The sequence below is a fragment of the Amaranthus tricolor genome, chromosome 6 (assembly GCF_026212465.1).
Source record: "Amaranthus tricolor cultivar Red isolate AtriRed21 chromosome 6, ASM2621246v1, whole genome shotgun sequence".
In the NCBI taxonomy this organism is placed as follows: domain Eukaryota; kingdom Viridiplantae; phylum Streptophyta; class Magnoliopsida; order Caryophyllales; family Amaranthaceae; genus Amaranthus; species Amaranthus tricolor.
This window is the reverse complement of record NC_080052.1, coordinates 28,777,055-28,798,113: the sequence shown is the minus strand read 5'-3', so window position 1 is coordinate 28,798,113 and position 21,059 is coordinate 28,777,055. Positions and strand designations below refer to the sequence as shown.

General features: G+C 38.1%; 3 protein-coding genes and 1 pseudogene across 4 annotated transcripts; 2 read left to right on the top strand and 2 right to left on the bottom strand.

Moving 5' to 3' along the window:
* Positions 1–245: 245 nt before the first annotated feature.
* Positions 246–1,496, top strand: LOC130815752 (probable disease resistance protein At1g52660). The gene has a single exon (XM_057682235.1). The coding sequence runs from the start codon at positions 246–248 to the stop codon at positions 1,494–1,496; it is 1,251 nt and encodes a 416-aa protein (XP_057538218.1).
* A 318-nt stretch (positions 1,497–1,814) lies between these two features.
* LOC130814858 (uncharacterized) lies at positions 1,815–3,995 on the bottom strand. The gene has a single exon (XM_057681097.1). The coding sequence runs from the start codon at positions 3,993–3,995 to the stop codon at positions 2,100–2,102; it is 1,896 nt and encodes a 631-aa protein (XP_057537080.1). The 3' UTR covers positions 1,815–2,099.
* A 1,520-nt stretch (positions 3,996–5,515) lies between these two features.
* Positions 5,516–16,890, top strand: LOC130814859 (polyadenylate-binding protein RBP45-like; annotated as a pseudogene).
* LOC130814860 (mediator of RNA polymerase II transcription subunit 21-like) lies at positions 14,343–21,059 on the bottom strand. Of its 2 annotated transcripts, none has more exons than XM_057681098.1 (5): positions 20,837–21,045; positions 20,395–20,737; positions 18,611–18,692; positions 18,477–18,528; positions 14,343–17,612 (listed from the first exon to the last, which is right to left on the bottom strand). In XM_057681098.1, the coding sequence occupies exons 2-5, from the start codon at positions 20,721–20,723 to the stop codon at positions 17,536–17,538; spliced, it is 540 nt and encodes a 179-aa protein (XP_057537081.1). In that variant the 5' UTR covers positions 20,724–20,737; positions 20,837–21,045; the 3' UTR covers positions 14,343–17,535. The 2 variants fall into 2 exon arrangements, 1 of the variants encoding a protein (XP_057537081.1); XR_009042507.1 differs by having other exon boundaries at positions 17,299–17,612; positions 18,611–18,688; positions 19,235–20,737; positions 20,837–21,059.

The following is a 21,059-nucleotide window of genomic DNA, read 5'->3' as shown; positions in this document are numbered from 1 at the left end:
TGTCGGATACGTCTAAATATTTTATTTTACGCCTAAAATAAAGTGCCTAAGTGCCATACCAATGTCCGAGCATCACGGATCGGACGCGGGTATGTGAAGCAAAATGAAGAGTTCGAGTAACATAGACATAGACATTATTTATAGGCTTATAGCAAAATAGACTATCATGGGCAGAAACAATCTCTTTGTCGTTACAAGGGAAATAATCTATCCAACCAACCGTTCAAACCCTGGTGTTCACTTTGATGTCGATGATGATAAAACGAGACTGCAACATTGTGATGTTTACTCCGTCCTTTCCTTTTGCAGCATCGGACATTATCACTCTTGGAGCTGCTATTTTCGGACTGTTGACATCTATTGCAGGCTCATCAGCTTGCATTTATAATTCTTATCGAACGAGTAGAATCAATTTGTCGATTCTGAAAGTAAAAGTGCACAACTTGGAAATTTTGATTGAAGGACTTCAACAGAAACTAAATAGTTTTGATGTGATTAAGCCCGATCCTCGTCCATGGATCCGTGAAGCTAGAAAATTTTTAGATGGAGTGAATGTCCCGGACTTGGAAAACCGTCTGAACGATAATGTTTGCTACCGCTATGGTGCTGTCAAGTCAATTGAAGATAAGCTTCAAGAACTCGATGTTTTATTGGAGAATGTCAAACAAATCAATCAACAAATTAAGATCAAAGGGTCTAAACAGCCAGAGGTTAGCCTTGTCGGTTGTGCTCGAGAAGACATACAACAGAAGATTTGGGAGCTGGTTAAAAATGTGGAAGCCAATGGAACTGTGTGTATTCATGGAATAGCCGGTGTTGGAAAGTCCGCTCTAGCGGCAGCCATCCATAACAAAGTGCTTATAGAGTTGGCGGGTTTCGAGAGTATCGTTTGGGTGAATGTCGAGTATGGATTGGGACTCAAACATGTTCAAGAAGAGCTTGCAAGCAAGTTACATGTAGACCTTTCGGGAATTACAGATAATGTCGAAAGGTCTAAGGCGCTGCGGAGTGCACTGGTGCAAATGGGGAGGTTTCTGCTGGTATTAGATTCTATGTGGCAACCCTTTTCATTGCACGATATTGGAATCCCAGAACCTGATGCAGGTTCAAAGCTGATAGTGATTTCAAGGAATTTTTCCGTCTGTAGAAAGATTACGAGAAAAATCAAACGCAAAGAAATATTCGAAATAAAACCACTTTGCGAAGCTGAGGCTTGGGAGCTGTTTGAGAGTGAAGTGGGGACTAATATAATGCATTTAGAAAGCGAGACTCTTCGTATTGCACGAACTGTGATACACAATCTCGATGGCCTTCCATTGGCGATCAAAATGTTAGCCGAAAATCTCAGTGAAATTCATGATGATTACAGTAGTCGAATCAATGCTGCTTGGCGAGAAGAGTTATTTGCATTGAGCCGATCATCATATATTCTCGGTAACAAAAGCCAAGAGTTATATGATTGTTTCAAGGGTAACAAAAAGCAAATTATATGGTGAATCATGTTACACTGGTCCAGCCCACCTTATACTAATGTCCTAAATTTGCCCCTATTAGCATGGTGAAGGGGAGTGTAATTGTATAGGGTTGCCACCTTCTGAGAATCAATAAATCCTAACTTTATCACTACATGAAAAATGAAAACATTGCAGAGGATGCTATGTTCTTTCCATAAGATTACGATTCTAAAATTACAGAAGAACAAACTCCGTGTAAAAGATGAAGTTAAGTTGATGAAAGGGTCCAATATAGATCAGATTTCAAACATTAATGGAGTCTCCTTATAACATTTACAGAGGCACAATGAACACATCAGCACTTGGTAATCCACACCTTGCATGCAGTAAATCAATCGGTAATCTGCCTAATGAATTGATAAAGTGAAATCATATAGAGTACTGAGCCTATGGGATAAACTACAAGATTTAACACTCAATATACAGTTGTAAAATCACAGCATAAAAACAATGATTTCAAAATCAAGTTCCATTACATGTGCAAAAGACTTTAGTTTGTTGAGCAGATACCTATAAGCTTAAATCTTCAAGATAGATTTCTCCGTCATATACTGAATATGCCGATCCAATTCACATGATTGGTGATCATGTATTCACTCCAAGCAAGAAACAATTACTGTAAGAAGGCATATTTGTTGAAGGCCCATAGTTCCGCACAGGAGAACGAAAAGGATTGGGAGTGACAGGATGAGTGATATGCAGGCCAGCAGAACGAAGAACTTGCTTAGCATTTGTGCATGAAACCTCCGACTGATCAGTGAAAAATGCAGGGATACCCATCGACTTGATTAGCTCCAGAGCTCCGCCCCAACTTGAATTGTTCTCTAATCCACAGTTCAAAGCGACAATAACGTGAGGAGAAGGCAAGTAGGTGGCTTCTTCTTGATAGATACCCCTAGCGAGATTTATCCTCACTCTGCTCCCAATTCCTGAAGTGGTTCCGGATAAATTTGTAGGAACCTCTGGCCCCAGCATGACAATCTGTATGTTGCCAATACCATTAAGCAGGTGACCCATTTCAGCAAAAGCAGTTATCCAGTCTAACTCTCCTTCAGGACCCAAATAATGAACAATGACCTCTTTTCCTTTTAGCAAACGATTCTTTGAAGTGATGCTCAATGCCGTTAGTATGTAATATACTGTTAATGGGTGCGAAAGAATATCCGCAACAGGGCTAGACAGTGGCAATGATCTCAGGTTGTAGTACTCCGACCAGCCAGAAAGAAGGATAGGACTTGAGATCCCATCAGTCAGATGACTCGAAAATGGAGAATCTTGTGGGTATTCATCATCATCAAGTCCGCCCCAAGATTCCGAAAGACCAGCTTTGACAGGAAGAAGACCAAAGGGCCTATTAGAATAGCAGCCACACTTCCTTCTCCACATTCCTTTATGATGGAGGTCAAGAGACTCAAGCCACTTGCAAGGATGATCAGCCGATGAAGGAAACGAAAATATATTTATCGCAAGCTCCTCTTCTCTCTCCATCATGGCTTTGTACAAACCACATATGCTCTTGTGAGATTCCTTCCAATGCTGCTTTTGGCAATTCGGGCTGCAGTAAACTATGGCACGACACTTACTGCAAGGAAAGGACTGATCCATGTGAAATTCTCGATCACACATAGCACATCGCCTCAAAGAAGCATTTGAATACATTTTAACGTCACCAAAACTATCTTCTCTAGCTGCTTCTGAATACTTGTTGGGAGTTGAATTGGCTGATGATATGGTTTTTTCTTCATATGCTTGACCAGGTGGGTGTGAAATGGTAACCGCCACAATGTCATTGCTCTTAGCCATTACCGCTGGCCATTGAACATCCACCGTCTCAATGAGTGGCTCGAAACACATCAATTGTGTCGGATATGAAGTAGCTTGCACATCTTGGAGCAAAGGGTGAACTAATGTTATACCCTTCATGGCAGCATATGCAAACCTAAGTTCTTCATACGTCGGATTCCTATATTTAAGCTCACCACTCGAAGTGCAACAGATAACATCGAAAATTGGATAGCACTCAGTTCCAGAAACTTCTAAGGCCAAAAATTTGACCATTTTTCTATGAGAAGGAAACATCAAATTTTCTAGCTCAAATGTCACCCTCATAACCTCAGTGTTCGGTACAGGAACCGTCTCTCTTGGCTTGGTTGCATTCCGAGCATCATCAACAGATCGAAACAAATAAAATGCCACATCCCCACCATCCCCACCAATGGTTTGGACACATGGAAACAGCTGCTTCCTTCCAGACCATTCCAATTCTCTGCCCACCCGGACACCAAAGAAGTGTCCTGGGCGCAATCTTTTCCATGGATCAGTCCTATATAGAGCTGCAGCAGCTCCATATAATGCCTTGATGAAGGCAGCATCTACACCGTCCACATTAAACAAACAAGTTGCAGATGCAGGACCAAGTCCTGGTCCACATCCAAATTGCTCATGGAATCTACCAAACAATTTTTTCAAATGCAAATCCATGTGAACTTCAGATCACAAACTTCCAATCAGAAAACACAACAAGAAATCCCCTGAAAATTCAACAGTAAGTATACCCTCAATTGCAATCCGCTTCTCAATATTCAACAAAAAAAGCAGATCTTTGTAAGGAATTATCATAGTTGAGGGAAAGCCCAGAAAGCTAATTGCAAGAATTACACTTCCCAGATGCCAAAAAGATTATTTTCTTGATTTGAGCATGTAAATCATTCAAGAATTGTGCAAACCAGATGTAAAAAAAGTCCTACTTAAAGTTAAGCAGCATACATTTTTAGAAATGATAAGATTGATTTGATGGAAAACCCAGAAAGCTAATTGCAAGAATTACACTTCCCAGATACCAAAAAGATAATTGTTCTTGATTAAAGCATGTAAATTGTAAATCTTTCAAGAATTGTGCGACCCAGATGTAAAAATAAACATATTGTAAAGTATAGCAGCATACATTTTATAGTGATGATGAGAAAAATTATGCTAAACTGCTACCTAAATGATACACTTTGAATAAAAAGAGAAAATGTGAAATTATTACCAGATTTACTTGCTTAGAAGTTGGAGTGAATCAAGACTTGCATTTGTCCCGAAGTGTATGAACATTGAACTCTAGAAATAGAAAGTAGTAGATAAAAATCTGGTGTGTTGAATGATTGAATCTGTGACTAACTTGATCCAAGTACGCGTGGTCAACGCATGACCTTGGATTTGATACGAAATGGGGGGGATATTCCAAGGCTGACATGCAGCATATTGACAAGAGCTGGACTGCCAGACCTCCTCTCAATACAACCCCGATGCATTCCTTTGATCAATCAATGGAATGATCAACGTTCTTGGATAGGGTGTAGTGTGGCCTTGAAGGCTGATCAAGGATTCACACCAACACGAAGGGCAAACTGGCCCTAGTAACCCAATTGCAAAGGCAATTGAAAAAAAATTCAAACACTGAATTTTTTCTGAAATGTTTTCATTAAAATCAACTAACTTGTTTACAATGAATGAGCCATCTATATATAGACATATGGGAAGTGGGAAATACAATGACAAGGCTTATGACACGCCCCCAAACAAGAATAACGGCTAAAAAGTATCACGTGACTAACATGTGCACATTTTAAGGATCAAAAATCAGAAAACAGAATTCTTATTTTGCTGCACTATCCGCTGAACACTCGACCTTCAGCTCCATTTCTTTGGGTCTTCCCGTGATGGATAAGAGGCAATTAAGGTCTTGATGGAAAGATCCAAGTATAGAGATTCCATTTTTATCCTTCATGTCTCCCAAAGTGTGTGGGTTAGCTCGGGACATCCCTTGCAAGGTCACCTGGTCACCAAGTCAGAACACCAGTTCTGATCTCAGCATCGACCTGCTGACTGGAGGACCTTGTGCACGGATTTCAGAGAGCTGTGTGCACTATTAGCATGAATCTTGGACCTTTATGGCTAGGCCTATGTATAGAGATCACGTCCCCATGATTGGTTAGGTCTAAAGCTTCATGGTCAAGGCTTGGGTCATGCTGCAAGGTGGGCTGCTCGCTGGTTTGCGGCTGTGCTGTTCTGCTACTGTTTTTAGTGTTCTGTGTATGTTGTTGGCTTTCCTTGTTCTTGCCTTTGTATCTATTCTTCCATGATCAATTCATCCCCCTTCCTAGCTGTCTTGGCTATCATTACATTCAAGATCCATGGGTGAATTACTAAGTGCAGAATCAGAATAACTTGGGAGATGCATGTGCATATGGTTGAACAACACACGTCCATTCTTCCACTTATTGCCAAGCTACCAAGATCTGAACCAATATGGTTCAATCTCCCCTTCTTGGAAAAAGTTTAAAATTGAGGGAAAAAAATATGCTCAATGTACTATAATTTGTAATTTGCTTACTTTATTTACTAGACAAAATCATTATTGGGTAAGTTTGACCTCAATTGGTCTTCTCAAATGTATTAAGTCATATCCTCATAACGTGTGAACAATCAAAAATCAGTATTTTGACATTTATTTAAAGTATTTATTTTTTTAAAAAATTTAAAGTGTCAATCTTATCTTAAAATTAAAATTATAGTGTTAAATATTAAATAAGTATTTCAAATACACAAAACCTTCTATGAGACGATTTTACTATATAGATTAAATGACTAATTAATCCCAATTTTAACATATAAATTTATTATTTTGAATTAGTTTCACTGTAACACCTGAATTTCCTCCAAACCGCAAGGGAACGGAGGAAATTCAGGTGTTACATTCACCAAGAACCAGTCTCTCACAAAAATCTGAAGGCCTAAACCACAAACCCACTTATTTTAGTTGAAAGACATATATCTCCGAGTAAAAATTTCCGATCAATCATCGTGATTTGTAAAATTACTACTTCTTCCGTTTTAAAATACTTGCACTATTTGACTTTTCACGCAGTTTACTGCATAAATTCAATTTATAATATCTCTAATTATGAATAATAAAAAATTATAAAAAAATATTAATAATCTGTACATTGAGAGGAATTAAATAAAATTCCACTCGATTATATTTTAACTTATAAATTCAAAACTAATTATAATCTAAAAATAACGAATGAGGAAGTACAATTACAAAAAGCCAAAAAAAAGTAAAATAAATAAAACTAAAGAATAAATTAAAATCACAAAAGTCCAACATACTAGTAAGAGTCCTCCATCATCCTATCAGCAATCACCTCACCAATCACAACAATTCTTTCTTACCCCTTTCTCCTCTTGATCTTCCTATTTCCCTCCTTTTCATTTTTAACCTCTCAGGGTTTCTCAATTGTCATCGATCAACGACAATGATGCAACCAGGGCAACAACAAGACGGTATGGTTGCTCCCAACCTTCTTCAATGGCGGCACAACCTCCTATAGATCAACAACATTATTATCAACAGTCTCAACAACAACAGCAATTGATGATGGAGCAACAGCAGCAGCAACAACAACAACAACAACAACAGCAACAGATATGGTCTCAACAACCTCCAGAACAACAGTATCAACAACAGCAGCCTCAACAACAACAAGCGCCTCCGAATTCTGATGAAGTTCGTACGATTTGGATTGGGGGTCTTCAGTATTGGATGTGTTTTCTGGATTAACACCTTGTTCTGGGATTTTTAATTTCTGGAAAAACTATCTTTCATTCATTATGAGTTCCTTATTTATACAAAGTAGTCCATAACTGCATATGACCACTATCAAATAACTGCTAAGTAACCTCCAATAACAATGTAACTGAAATGTAACTGTAATTAACCCTAATCTAGTGTACTGGACAGTTTATTTCATGTTTTAACACTCCCCCTCAAGTTGGGTAGTAGGGTCACCAACACCCAACTTGCACAAAACTTCTTCAAAGAACTGAGATCCAACTGCCTTGGTAAGAATATCCGCTAGTTGATCCTTTGACTTGACATGTGGAAGTTTGATCACTTGTGCTTCTAGTTTTTCTTTTATAAAATGTCGATCAACTTCTACATGTTTTGTGCGATCGTATTGAACCGGATTCTCTGAAATGTTGATTGCCGCTTGATTATCACAGTATAGCTCACAACTCCTCGTAGGGGTGAATCCCAGTTCAGATAGTAACTTTCTTAGCCACAGAACTTCTGTAATTCCCTTGGCTACACCTCTGAATTCAGCTTCAGCACTGGACATGGCCACCACCTTTTGTTTCTTGCTCCTCCATGTAACTAGATTTCCTCCTAATAAAGTAAAGTAGCCCGATGTTGACTTCCTATCGTCTCTGTCTCCTGCCCAGTCAGCGTCTGTATATGCCACAAGATCAAGGTGTCCATTCTTCTGATATAAGATTCCTTTTCCAGGACATCCTTTGAGGTACCTGAGAATCCTGTAGACTGCATCCATGTGCTGAACCTGCGGTTTGTGCATGAACCGACTAGCTACTCCTACTGCATATGCAATATCAGGCCTAGTGTGAGCTAGATAGATTAACTTCCCCACCATGCGTTGATACTGCATTCGATCAGCCAGTTTCCCTCCTTCAATCATCTGAAGTCCATGGTTCATCATAATTGGTGTCTCGATTGGCTTGCAGTCCAGCATGCCTGTTTCAGCTAACAGGTCTAGAACATACTTCCTCTGAGATATGAAGATTCCCTTGTTTGATCTGAGGACTTCAATCCCTAAAAAGTATTTCAGTCTGCCAAGATCTTTCATCTCGAATTCTTGGAACAGCTTCTCCTTTAGATTGATTATTTCTTCTTTGTCATTCCCTGTAATGATCATATCATCAACATATATTATCAGGCATGTAATTCTTCCTCCTCTGCATCTGAGAAACAAGGTGTGATCTGAGTTGCTTTGACGGTAACCAAATCTCTTCATCGCAGAGGTAAATCTTCCAAACCATGCTCTAGGTGATTGTTTCAACCCATACAGTGCTTTTCTCAACCTGCACCCCTCGTTTTCTGAGAATTCTGATGTAAACCCAGGTGGAGCTTCCATGTACACTTCCTCTTGTAATTCACCATGTAGAAACGCATTTTTTACATCAAATTGATGAAGAGGCCAATCTAGATTTGCTGCAATGCTGAAGAGAACTCGAATTGTGTCGAGCTTAGCAACTGGAGAGAAAGTCTCTGAGTAATCAACTCCATACGTCTGTGTGTACCCCTTTGCCACAAGTCGGGCTTTGTATCTTTCCACTGTGCCGTCTGAATTGTACTTAACTGTGAATACCCATTTGCAGCCAACAACCTTATTTCTACTTGGTAAGGTGCACTTTTCCCATGTGTCATTCTTCTTAAGAGCTTTGATTTCTTCCTCCATGGCCTTCCTCCAATGAGCAGAACTTAGAGCTTCTTCGACCGTGGTTGGGCTTTTGGTTGTATCTAGGACTGTCTTGAATGCTAAGGCACTCCGTGATAAGCCTCCTGTGTCTGACTTCTCTACGGGATATCTCGAACGTTTCGACTCATACTCTGGATCATATCTTCTTGGAGGAACTCCTCGAGTGGAACGAGGCGGTAAAACATATGACTCACTCTCAACATCCTGAACAACATGATTCCCTGTTTCAATTGTATCTGCAACAATTTCCTCATTTATACTGTCAACAGCCACATTCTCATTGTTTAAGGTCTCAACAATCACATTCTCATTATTAGTACCTTCTGGAGCATTACTATCATTACTATCAAGATTTGCATGACTCACCTGATGACCAGCCAGGATTGAGGGTGGTAGAGGAGTGGACAAAATATCTTGGTGAGGTGACTCTGTAGCATTGTCTACTTGATCATTTTGGTCTAGGTTGGACAGCCACGGAGTGATTAACCATCTGAGATCGTCATTTTTCTTCTCCCCCTGACATCGAAGTTGGTGGTAGTAGTATTCATGCTCAACGAATTTACAATCCATAGTGGTGTAGATTTTCCTAGTTAGAGGGTCATAACATCGGTAACCTTTCTGATTCCTACCATATCCAATAAGAACACATTTGATTGCTCTTGGTTCAAATTTGTTTCGTACCCGAGCCGGACAATGAACAAAAACTATACACCCAAATATGCGAGGATGTAGGGTGTGTGAGGAGGGTACAGAGTGGTGTATTTGGAGTGTGGCTAAGGGTGTATGGTATTGCAGACTCTTTGTAGGAAGTCTATTGGTGAGGTAATTGGCGGTGGCAACAGCTTCGGGCCAAAGGTTAGTAGGAACACGGGAGTCAATCATCATAGCACGGGTCATCTCAAGGAGTGTGCGATTTTTCCGTTCTGCCACTCCATTTTGTTGGGGTGTACTAGGACAAGAGGTCTGATGTATAAGTCCCTTTTGTTTAAAGAATTGTTGCATGTTAGAATTAATGTATTCTTTCCCGTTATCAGTTCGAAACATGCGAGGTTTGGTTTGGAATTGAGTACAGATCATATTATAAAATTCAACAAACACATGAAACACTTCAGATTTTTGTTTAAGGAAGTAAATCCAGCTCATTCGGGTGCAATCATCAATGAATGTAACAAAGTATGAAAAACCATGTAAGCCTACTACGGGAGCTGGGCCCCACACATCAGAATGAATCAACATGAAAGGCATATCAGATTTATTCAAACTATTAGAGTATGAGTGTTTATGGCTTTTTGCAAGAATACACGTTTCACACTTAAACTCAGACTTCAACCCTACAAAATTAGGAAAAAGTTTCTCTAGATACCCTACTGATGGATGTCCCAAACGTCGATGCCATGTCCATAGCTGTCCTTCCTCTGACTCGCGAACAAGACCCGCTTTGCCCTTTTGAGACTCCTCCTCCAAGTAATAAAGTCCACCGCGCTCAATACCACGCCCAATAATTTTCCCTGTCTGGGCATCCTGCACAAAACAACATCCAGATTTAATGAGAACAGTACAATCGAGATCTCGGGTGAGTTGGCTGACAGACAATAATTTATGTGACAGATCAGGAACATATAAACAATTCTTTAAAGTGAGATTTTTTGCAAAAGAAATAGTCCCGGCACCGCTCACTGCAATTTTTTCCCCATTAGCTGTTTTAATAATGTTTTTCATGGGTTTGTCACTTGTTAAAAAATCGTTCGGGTCATATGACATTGAATCAGTGGCGCCACAATCGAAGATCCAACCCCCTTTAAAAGCTTTAAAATAAGACGATGAGTTTAATGAGGAGGAAAGATCATTTAAAGAAGGTGAAGGGGTGTTGTTGAGGGCATGAGAGTCACGTGACTCTTCCTCTTTAAAACCCTCCTCACTCCCTTTAAAAACCGGATGACCTCCTCCCTCCTCTTCACTTCCTTCCCTGAACCCTAGGGAAAATGTGCCGCCTTCTTCTTCCTCCCTTGAGTTACCTTCATCCTTGATCTCCTTCTCTTCTTTAACATGCATGGCTTTTCCTTGTTTCTCCCCATCTTTCATGGTCTCTGGATCTTCTGTGCTCCACCCCATGGCTGCTTTTCCGGTTCGATCTTGATTTGGGAATCGGGCCGGCTTTCGTTCTCCCCTTTTTTTAGCATCTGGCCACCACTCCGGGTAACCAACGAGTTTAAAACACTCGTTTCTCGTGTGCCTTGTACCGCCACAGTAGGTACACCTCAGGTGAGTTTTTTCATCCTCTCGTCGGTACACCTTCCCCTTTGCTGAGTAAATCCCACCTGTGCTTGATGGGTCAAGATCGGGAGAGGGTTCCTTCTTCATAATCTGACGCCTGATCATCTCCCTCCTTATGCTGGCATAAGCCTCCTCCACTGTTGGGAGTGGATCTAAGAGGAGAAGGTCCCTTCTGTCTTTGTCAAATGACTCATTGATTCCGGCTAGGAACTGGTATAGCCGATTTTGTTGTTTTAATTGATTGTAGATGACAATGTCTTCTGGATCTCTCATGGGGTTAGGTTGTCTTCTATCTATTTCCTTCCAAAGCATGAGTAGTGTGCTGTAGTAGGTTTCGATTGTGTTTGTCCCTTGTTGAGTTTTGTTGGTTTTGACGGTTAGGTCAAATATTTGCAGGCCGTCTCTACCACTGCTGTATAAGGTCTCAATCCCTTGCCACAATGTCTTGGCTGTTGGGAAATCGAGATACTGATTCACCAGATCTGGGTCAATATTCTCCAAAATCCATGAGATAACAATCGAGTCACTCCTTGTCCATTGGCTGTACGCTGGGTCAATCTTGGATGGTGGGTCGTCGATGATGTGATTGAGACGACCTCGTCCACTGATGGCCAAGTGCATCAACCTGGACCATTTTGTGTAATTTTGGTTGGTTAGTTTCTCTGATATTGAGAGGGTATTGGTGTTTTCGGTGGGTAATTTGTTGGTGTTTAACTGGTTGATCAGTTGCAACACTTGCCCCATCGTAACGGGTTGATCTGGTGTTATGATGTTTCTTGGTTCTTCTTCCATTCTGGAAGTTCAGGTAAGTAATTAGGTAAGTGATGAGGCTGCAAAAACGATTTAGAATCGACCTGGCTCTGATACCATGTTTTCTGGATTAACACCTTGTTCTGGGATTTTTAATTTCTGGAAAAACTATCTTTCATTCATTATGAGTTCCTTATTTATACAAAGTAGTCCATAACTGCATATGACCACTATCAAATAACTGCTAAGTAACCTCCAATAACAATGTAACTGAAATGTAACTGTAATTAACCCTAATCTAGTGTACTGGACAGTTTATTTCATGTTCTAACAGGATGGATGAGAATTATATTAGCTGTTGTTTCGCTCATACCGGCGAGGTGTATATCTATATTTCATTATTTTTAAAAATTGTTGGTTTTTATATGTGTTTTTTTTTGTTCGTTTTGTTTTTTCGACTCTTTGATTTGTTTTTACACCATATCTTTTGGAATGGATTTTATCTTGAACCCGCAAGGAATATATCAGTTTTCCAATTTTTGAGTTGATGATTATTATTTGTGGATTGTTTATTCGATTACTTTTGTCGTTTAAAATCTTGAAATTGTCCGAACATTTGATGCTTTGATTATTCGTTTGTTAATTGTGTGTTTTAGGATGGACTTTAGTCTGAATCTATTGTTATCAATTTTTCAAGATTCTTATTGAACATTATACGTGTGAGAGGAAGATGTCGGAGATCTGAAAGGGACGAAGAGAAATTAAGATCTTGTGTCTCCCTTTGTTCCATAATGTTTCTCACGTACGCCTACTCTACGTTTTGCTCAAATTTATAAAACTTGGAATTGAAGAAGACTTTACAAGAAAAAAGAATTAGTTAGAGAGAATCTTGTTTGATGTTTACTTTTAAACTAGGACCTTTTAAATTTTACTATCAACATGTGCAATGTAGATCCCTTGAATAATATGAATGGAAAGGGTATGCTTCTTTTTTGATTTTTTACATTTGATAGTTTTGAGTAGTATTTGGGATGTTCTATTTTAGGTGTTTTGGAAAGTTTCGATACATACATTTTTTTAGTATACAAGGGGGATAAAAAAGCAACATAGCTCTGTACCTTCTTTACTGATTTTTGAAACCTTGATATTGGCATTTTGGATTGCTCATATTTGAGGTGATTTTCTACCATGTACCTGATGGGGTTTTTGGGGTGGGAAGTTAGTATCAATCTTGTGTTTGGTTTTTCTAAATGGAAAGCTGTTCTTTCTTACATTAGTTTTATGCATTGTATACCGCAAACGTTACATAGCTTTATGTATGAACGGTGTTCTTTTATGACCCCTCTTTAATGCGTCTAAGAGGGAATTTGCGATCTCTGTAGCAACTAATTCTGTGCTTGAGTCTTGCAGCTTGTCAATAGTAGAATCATTCGTAATAAGCAAACCAGTCAGTCAGAGTGCTATGGATTTATTGAGTTTCTAGTCATGCTGCCGCTGAGAGAATTTTGCAGACTTACAATAATACCTTGATGCCAAATGTTGAGCAAAATTACAGATTAAATTGGGCTTCCTATGGATCTGGTGAGAAAAGGGGAGAGGATGGTTCTGATTATAGAATTTTTGTCGGAGATTTAGCTTCAGATGTTACTGATTACACTTTGCAAGAGACTTTTAAAGATTGCTACTCGTCAGTGAAAGGTGCCGTAGTTATGATGGATAAGCTCACTGGTAGAAACAAGGGATATGGATTTGTTCGTTTTGGAGATGAGAATGAACAAATTCGCTCCATGTCAGAGATGAATGGTGCGATGTGCTTAGGCCGTGCAATGTGTATTGGAGCAGCTGCTAACAAGAAAAGTGTTGGTGGAGCAGGTATGTACATGAATGGGTTTGCTAAATTTAACTTTGGTAGCTAGATATGCATAATATGATTCTTGTGATCATGCACTTGTTTGATTTGCTGGCCTTGTGTTCTGGTTCAATGCCTTCATATTTTATTAGAATGTATAATTGCTAAGGTGGAAAGCAGGTTTTCGTTTTGTGTTGTTTACCTTACATTTTTATGGCCTTTCTATATTCAGATGTACATTCGAGATGCATAGAAATTCAGTTCCAGTGTTTTCGTTTGAGAATTTGGGAACAATTAATGAATTTTGAACTGAAAAACTTATAGAACTCACATTGTCTCAAAGCAGGGTGTCAAGAGGCTCTATCATTTAGGGCCTGGGACTGAATTCAGCAGAAATGGTTACCCCCTTACTACGTTGCCTGGCATAGGTCAGTAATGTCGTAAAATTTCCATTTACAGAAGTTTTCAGTGCTACAAGTTATTCTTCCTTTCAGTTTCATTTTTATCCTTTATTTTTATCCATCAAATTCGGTTCAGTTTAGTTTCACTTGTGTTAGGGGATGCCATTTATACTATTCCTTTGCTTTTATTTTTCCTCAATGTTCCTTTTTTTCCTCTCTTTTATCATTTTCATTTTCTACGCTGTTGAGTTCTTGACTCTTTCTTACCTTACAATTAAGAAATACGAGTGAGTTATATCTTGCACTCTATTCATCATATTAGCAGTAAAATGGACGGGTTGCATCAGCACTTAGCTTGTTTGATCACTTTGATATTGAGGTGTTTTCTATAATTTTTTAGCTATAATCCCTTGTTTTTTTTTTTTTTTGTGTGCTCATTAATAATAGTTTTGAAGTTAGAAAATTTTGGCTAACTGCTCATTTATGTTCCTTGTGTCCCTTTGATTTTTGTCCCTGACCAATTTTTTTAGAGATAAGGCATTATGTTGGCGCTAGAGCATGTTGGAGGAGAGATGTGGGTATGTTTAATGTTGTAAATGGGAAAAATCAAAGGGACATTTAATCATTGCAAGTGGAGCAAATTCATAGGGATAGTGGGAGATGTTCACATGCTTTCTTTAGTAGGTGTGAGATGTACCTTGGTTATCATTTGGTGGAATTATTGAGGCTACGACTTTTTGTCTCGTGCAAATTTGTTAAACCTTATGTTGATATGGTTGTCTGTAACTTGGTTGTTGTATGTGAACTCATTTAATTGTGCTTGTGATGTGAATCTGGGTTCTAGATCCTTCATCTTTTTTGGATGATGAGAAAAAATAAAATGTTCTTTTCCAAGTTTTCGGAGAAAGGGGTCTCTACTCAACAATTGCTGAATGCTAGATGGATGCGCTGACATAATTGGGGTGTTTGGTTGAATAAATTATTGGGCAGCTTTATCTTATTTGGTGCATTTAGATGGTTCAGTATCCAAACCATCTAATCAAAGTGTTTGGTAAATTAGTTGGTTGAAACATCTTGTTATGAATTAACTTTTTTTGAACAAGCTGCTTCTAGCTATAAGCTAACAGCGTTCCTAGCAGTGTCTTCGAAATTAGTTGATTTTACCGGTTGATAAAATCAACAAGTCAAATCAATCACTCCAACTAGCTACCAATTATAAGCTAACAACAGCTAGCCAAACACCCCCATTGTGTGTTGACTTTTTTTGATTTTTTGAGATAGGTATCTGATTGTGATAATAATATCTATGTAAACTATTGTATTGTAGATTTCAGGGGTATATGCTCTTGTTCTGTGCTAATTTGCTCGAGTATTTTTTGAGTTTTTTTTACTGATGATTAGGGGTTTTGCTGAGCTGTATTGCAACATTATTTAGACCTAGTTTTATGTGCACTTTTTACCTTCAGACTATAATTATAGGCCTTGTGGCTGTTTGTATTTGTTTTTCTGATTATATTTCTGCATTCAAGAATGTTTAGGATGTACAGTTGCATCATCTTGTGAAGGAACACTAGTCTTAATTTGTCAGTTCTGTTAGATTTTTGTTGCCTTATCTTTATTTTTTCAATCTTGAATGCAGCTTCATACCAGAATACTCGGGGAATTTCAAATGATAGTGATCCTAATAACACAACTGTGGGTGATTTGGATTCCGAATGAACTCGTTTTTTTGCTTTTTATCTGATGATGCCATAACTTGACAACTCTGTCCAGATTTTTGTTGGTAATTTGGGTCCCAATGCGACTGAAGAAGATTTGGGACGAGCATTCCGTCTTTATGGGGAAGTGGTTCACGTAAAAATACCAGTGAGCAAGAATTGTGGATTTGTGCAATTTACCAACAGGTCTGCATGGTTTTGTGACCCATCGTTGGTGTTATATACTGAAAATTTTTTCAAGTCACACATGTGTGCAAAACTTAAATTTATTTTTTGTTGTTGATGTTTCGGTAGGATTAGCGCTGAGGTGGCCTTACAGGCATTGAATGGAGTGCAGTTGGGCAGGCGAAATCTTAGACTTTCTTGGGGCCATGGCCCTAACAATAAACAAGTAAATCTTTGTTGACATTTCTGTAGGGATTTAGAATTTCTTCGGGGTTTCTTACTGAACGTTTCATTTGGGTGCTTTATTTTGCAGTCACAACCTAATCTGAACCAGTGGGACCATGCTGCTTATTATGGATATCCTCAAGGATATAACTCATATGGATATGTGTCTGCTCTTCAGGATCCTAACATGTATTACGGTGGTTATTTGGGATATGGTGGGTACGCAATGCCTTAGCTGGCTCAGATGCCAGTACAACTGCAACGGGTTAGTTGATGTTATGATATTTTAATTTCGCAACTGTTCAGCATTGTTTGCTGCAGTGATTCATCCACCTACGATGACAGGAGAGGTGTTTGCCTTGGTGCAGCATGATTCTACATGGAGCCTCAAACCTTTTCGACTTTTGGTCAACCTAGAGATTCCCAAATGTAGTATAATAGATTTTGTTGGTCAGATTAGTTTCATTTGCTTTGCTTGGAGATTCTTTATGTAGATTTGCTTTAGTTCAGCCCTTATTAGGTTAAATTTCTTAAAATAGGAATTTATATGGCTGTAGAAAGTTTTGCCTGCTTTTTGTGAGGTTTTAGACGCACTTTAATTTTGAAATTTATGGTGTTCTCTTAGATATTATAGAATGTATGATTCAAGCTGATTCCGTTGGCGATCATGTATTCCTTGGCTGCTCGAATTTTGAAGGCATTAAAACATTTCTTAATCAAGTTATTAAAAAGCAAAGGCAGAGTTGAATGTTTAGCAACATATATATCTTTCCTTTAAATAGCAACCTTTTAAAGAATCATGAATTTTTTCATCTAGTAAATCCAAATCTTTAACCTCGCAAGATACATTTTTGCACTTTATGTGTGAAAGAACTGATTGCGCTGCAGCAAGTGTTGTTAACATAAACATCTAAATGAATTGTTTTTTGCAGAAAACTAGTGAATCCAACTGGAAGTTAAAACATGATAAGCATCATCGGCATCTAAATACCAAATTGCCAATGGTTCTACGAGTTGCACAGCAGCAATCACTTGTACTTCGAGTTGCTAATTGCACAACCAAAGAGATCAACTATTTCAACTTCCAACTATAAGTCAGATTAACGACGATAGAATTCAAAATAAAACTATACTGTCTATTGCTATAGTTCATTCTACAACATTGAACTAACTGTGCCGATTCCAGGACAGCCAATGGACTATACAAAGACAACAGAATCTTGTTGAGAAAAAGGCTACGTTGAGCATACTTCAAGATTGACTAGTTTGAGTAAAACTCCAGAAGAACAATCATGGTCATCATCAGCAAATAACTCATCAATATGGTCTCTTCATATTTAAGCAATTATCTGATGCTTGGCTGAACAATTCCTGGACTTGCTTTAACTCTTTATCTGGGTGTAAAAGAAAGGATAAAAGATGCAAATCAGTGATTGCAAATCAATTGTCACTCTTGTCCATTTAAATTGCCAACAGAAACGACGGAGAAAGAAAGGGGCAGGGAGCTGCTTTTACCAAGAACCTCTCCGCACTAAACTAATGTTACCAATCTCAGAAATGTATAAACGGGAGCTAATTTCAATTTTAAGAATTTTGTTTATACTATTCCATATTTTGGGCTCAACTCATTTGGAAATGAATCCCTTATTCAATTATTTTGCCCGTCTTAAAGGGGTCATGAGGTCATCACGCAATTGTACTAAGTACTTGCAAAACGCCTAGTAGGATGCACCAGTAAAACATAAATGAGGTAGAAGAACACAAACCCCCTCATTATCAGAGTAACTACACATTTTATACATAACCACTAGCTTTTCACAAGTAAGAAGCTAAGTCTATAACCAATTTTTCCAGCCACAAAACTGTTCACAACAATGTCAGGTCCTTAATTCCGAAAGGATGGGGTTGGCTCAGCCACAAAACTGTAAAGTAAAAATATTCAGTGGGGGAAAAGCAATTAATTTTTTTTTACTTACAGTTGTAAAGTACTAACTGACCCAGTATCTATTTTCAAATCAAGGGCCAACATTCATAAAAACCAAGTAACATAAATTTGTATCGGTATGGAAAATCTAGCCACATACCAAGTGCGCAATTCAGTTTTATTACAAAGGAAACTAACTGAAACTAAAAGGTTATTTATGGAAGGAGCTTTGCTTCACACACGTAAAATTCTAAGGAAAATGTTGCATGCAGAAAACATCAAATATATGTATAATAAGGGGGAAAAACAGAGAGAGAGAGAGAGAAGCCATTACCAGCAGCTTCCAATTGCCTCTGAAATTCTTGGCCTATTGCATCATTTTCTGCCTGGGGAATACAAGAGATACAGCTTTAGTGGGCTCCACAAAGTAAGGATGGAGATTTCATAGCATATCAGCTACTGGAATACCTGAAGCTCAGCTATTCTTTTCAATTGGGCTTCCTCACCTCCCTCATCCAATGGTAGGGCATTAACTAAAGCATCAAACTGCAAATGACCAAGTTTGAATAAGAAAGGACACATACCAGTCAAAAAAAAAAAAAAAATACAGAAGAGAATACTAATCAGGTAGATAAGGTAAAGCCCAACATTTACAGATTTATACCTAATAATTCGCAAATAATGTGAACACAAGTAGCATCATGAAATTGCATACTTGTTTAATTGTTTTCATATTAATTCACTTCTACAACAACATTCTATTGTTTCAAATTTTTAATAATATTAAGTGGCTCCCACCTAGGTTTTGGAAAAGATATACGCAATCTTACGTTTGCAACGTCAGAGGTCATCTCAACTGATAGTCAATGCAATTTACATAAATAATAAGTGCACAAGAGTTACTGACTTCACATCAACATCACCTGACTTGTAATGGTACACATATCAAGAAATAAATCCCTGCTTAATAATGATGTTTTATTATTGTATCACACAAAGCCTACAATATATATCTTGTACCTCGAGGACAACTTTTTTGCTGCTTAATAACTCCTAATGAGTAAATATAATTTATTAAATTATAAAAAATACCTTGAGATCACATTGCTAATTGCTATAGGTACAAGCAGCTGTAAGATAGTCTTTTATGGTGGACGGATGAATTCCTAAACTTGGTAAAAAAAAAACAACGCAGTCCAAACACGCATATGCAATTACTATCAACAACCCGATAAAACTATTTGGTCTCAGAAGGTCCAATAAGCATAAGCAATAACTATCGACAATGCAACAAGACTGTTTGGTCTCAGAAGATCTCATTACAAGCAATTGCATAAGCTGGTTGAGACTGATAATAGAGTTTCATCAACCAATGTTGAGGAATGACAATAACACCATGTATGGGAAGGGGGAATTGGAGGAAAGGAAGGGATTGAATTTGAAGGGTTATAATTTCCTTTGTTCGGTTAGAAATTTTGAAAGGGAGAAATTTAGAAAAAAGAAATTTGAAGGGAGCAAAAGTCTCTTGATTTTTTATAACCAAATCTCTCAAACACTTTGTTTTGATTGATGGAAAAAAGGGAAGAGATTAAGAGGATATATTTTTTTCTGTTTGGGCAATGTTTTTTGAGAGAAGGAATTTTTGAAAGAACAGATTTTGGAAGAAGGAATTTGAAGGGATGAAGTCCTTTATTTTTGTTGGTAACCAAATCCCTTCATATGTGGATAGATTTAGAAGGAACAAATTATTTCTCTTCCTTTCCTTTCCTTTCCTCGTCCTCCTAAACAAACGAGAGAGACTTCTCATGCTATTCTCACCCCTTCCTTTCCCTTCCTTTCATTTAATTTCTCTCCTTAACTATTATCCAAACCAAGTGTAAATGTGGAAAGATTTGGAAAAAAAAAAGCTAGTTCTCATGCTCTCCCTTCCTTTCCTAGAGACTTCTATTATTTCCTCTTCTTTTTCCTTCCTTCTCTGCCCTTTACCTTCTATTCATTCCCTTTCCCTTCCAAATTCTTATCCAAACAGTGTATAAGTATGTTTTCCTTCCAATATTGGAAGGATTTGTTTTGTACAACATGTAAATAAGTTCTTCCCTTCCCTCTAATTTCTTCCTATTCCTTTTGATATCTAAACAAAGGAAATGCAATCCTCCCATCCAAACATAGCGTAGATTGACACTATATACAAGAATTTAAGCAAAAATCATATATAAACCAAATGAAAAAACTCCCAACAAAAGATTAACTGCTTAGCAGCCTTTACAAGAGCAGCACTAGCGGTTTTGGGTTCATCAGCAAAATTGTTGGAAGTATCAGACTGTTGTTGGGAAACATTAGGATTAGCATTTGGATTAGGATTTGCATTTGAATTAGCATTAGCATTAGCATTAGCACTAGCATCAGAGTTAGGATTAGGGTTAGGATTGGAATTAGAATTAGAATTAGGGTTAGGAGGAGGTTCAGGATAATTGGGGGAAAGGCGAACAGGAGGAGCATCTCGTTGAAGAGTACCAAAAGTATTAAAAGCAAGAGATGCAATCAAGTTAACTTGTTCTTGCAACTGTGATATTATATCCATTGATCAATCACTTCCTTCCGAATGCAACATAATCAAGACAAAAATTGAGTATCAGAAATGAGAAATCAAAGGAATTGAAGACGGGTAAACAACTATGAGAGTGAGAATCTTACTAGGGGATAATCTGACGTTGGTAATGACGGAAATCAGCAACCCAACCCAACCCAAATACTTCGACACTTCCAGAGTATGGTAGAGCGCTCCAACAAAAGACCATTAATTTGTTTTTCTTTGTCTTTTATTTTTCTGTCAAAGCTCATGAACTTAAAAAGAGGGACTGTGTTGACTCTTGAAGAATTGAAATTACACAAATTCTAAAATGAGAGTTCAATCTCT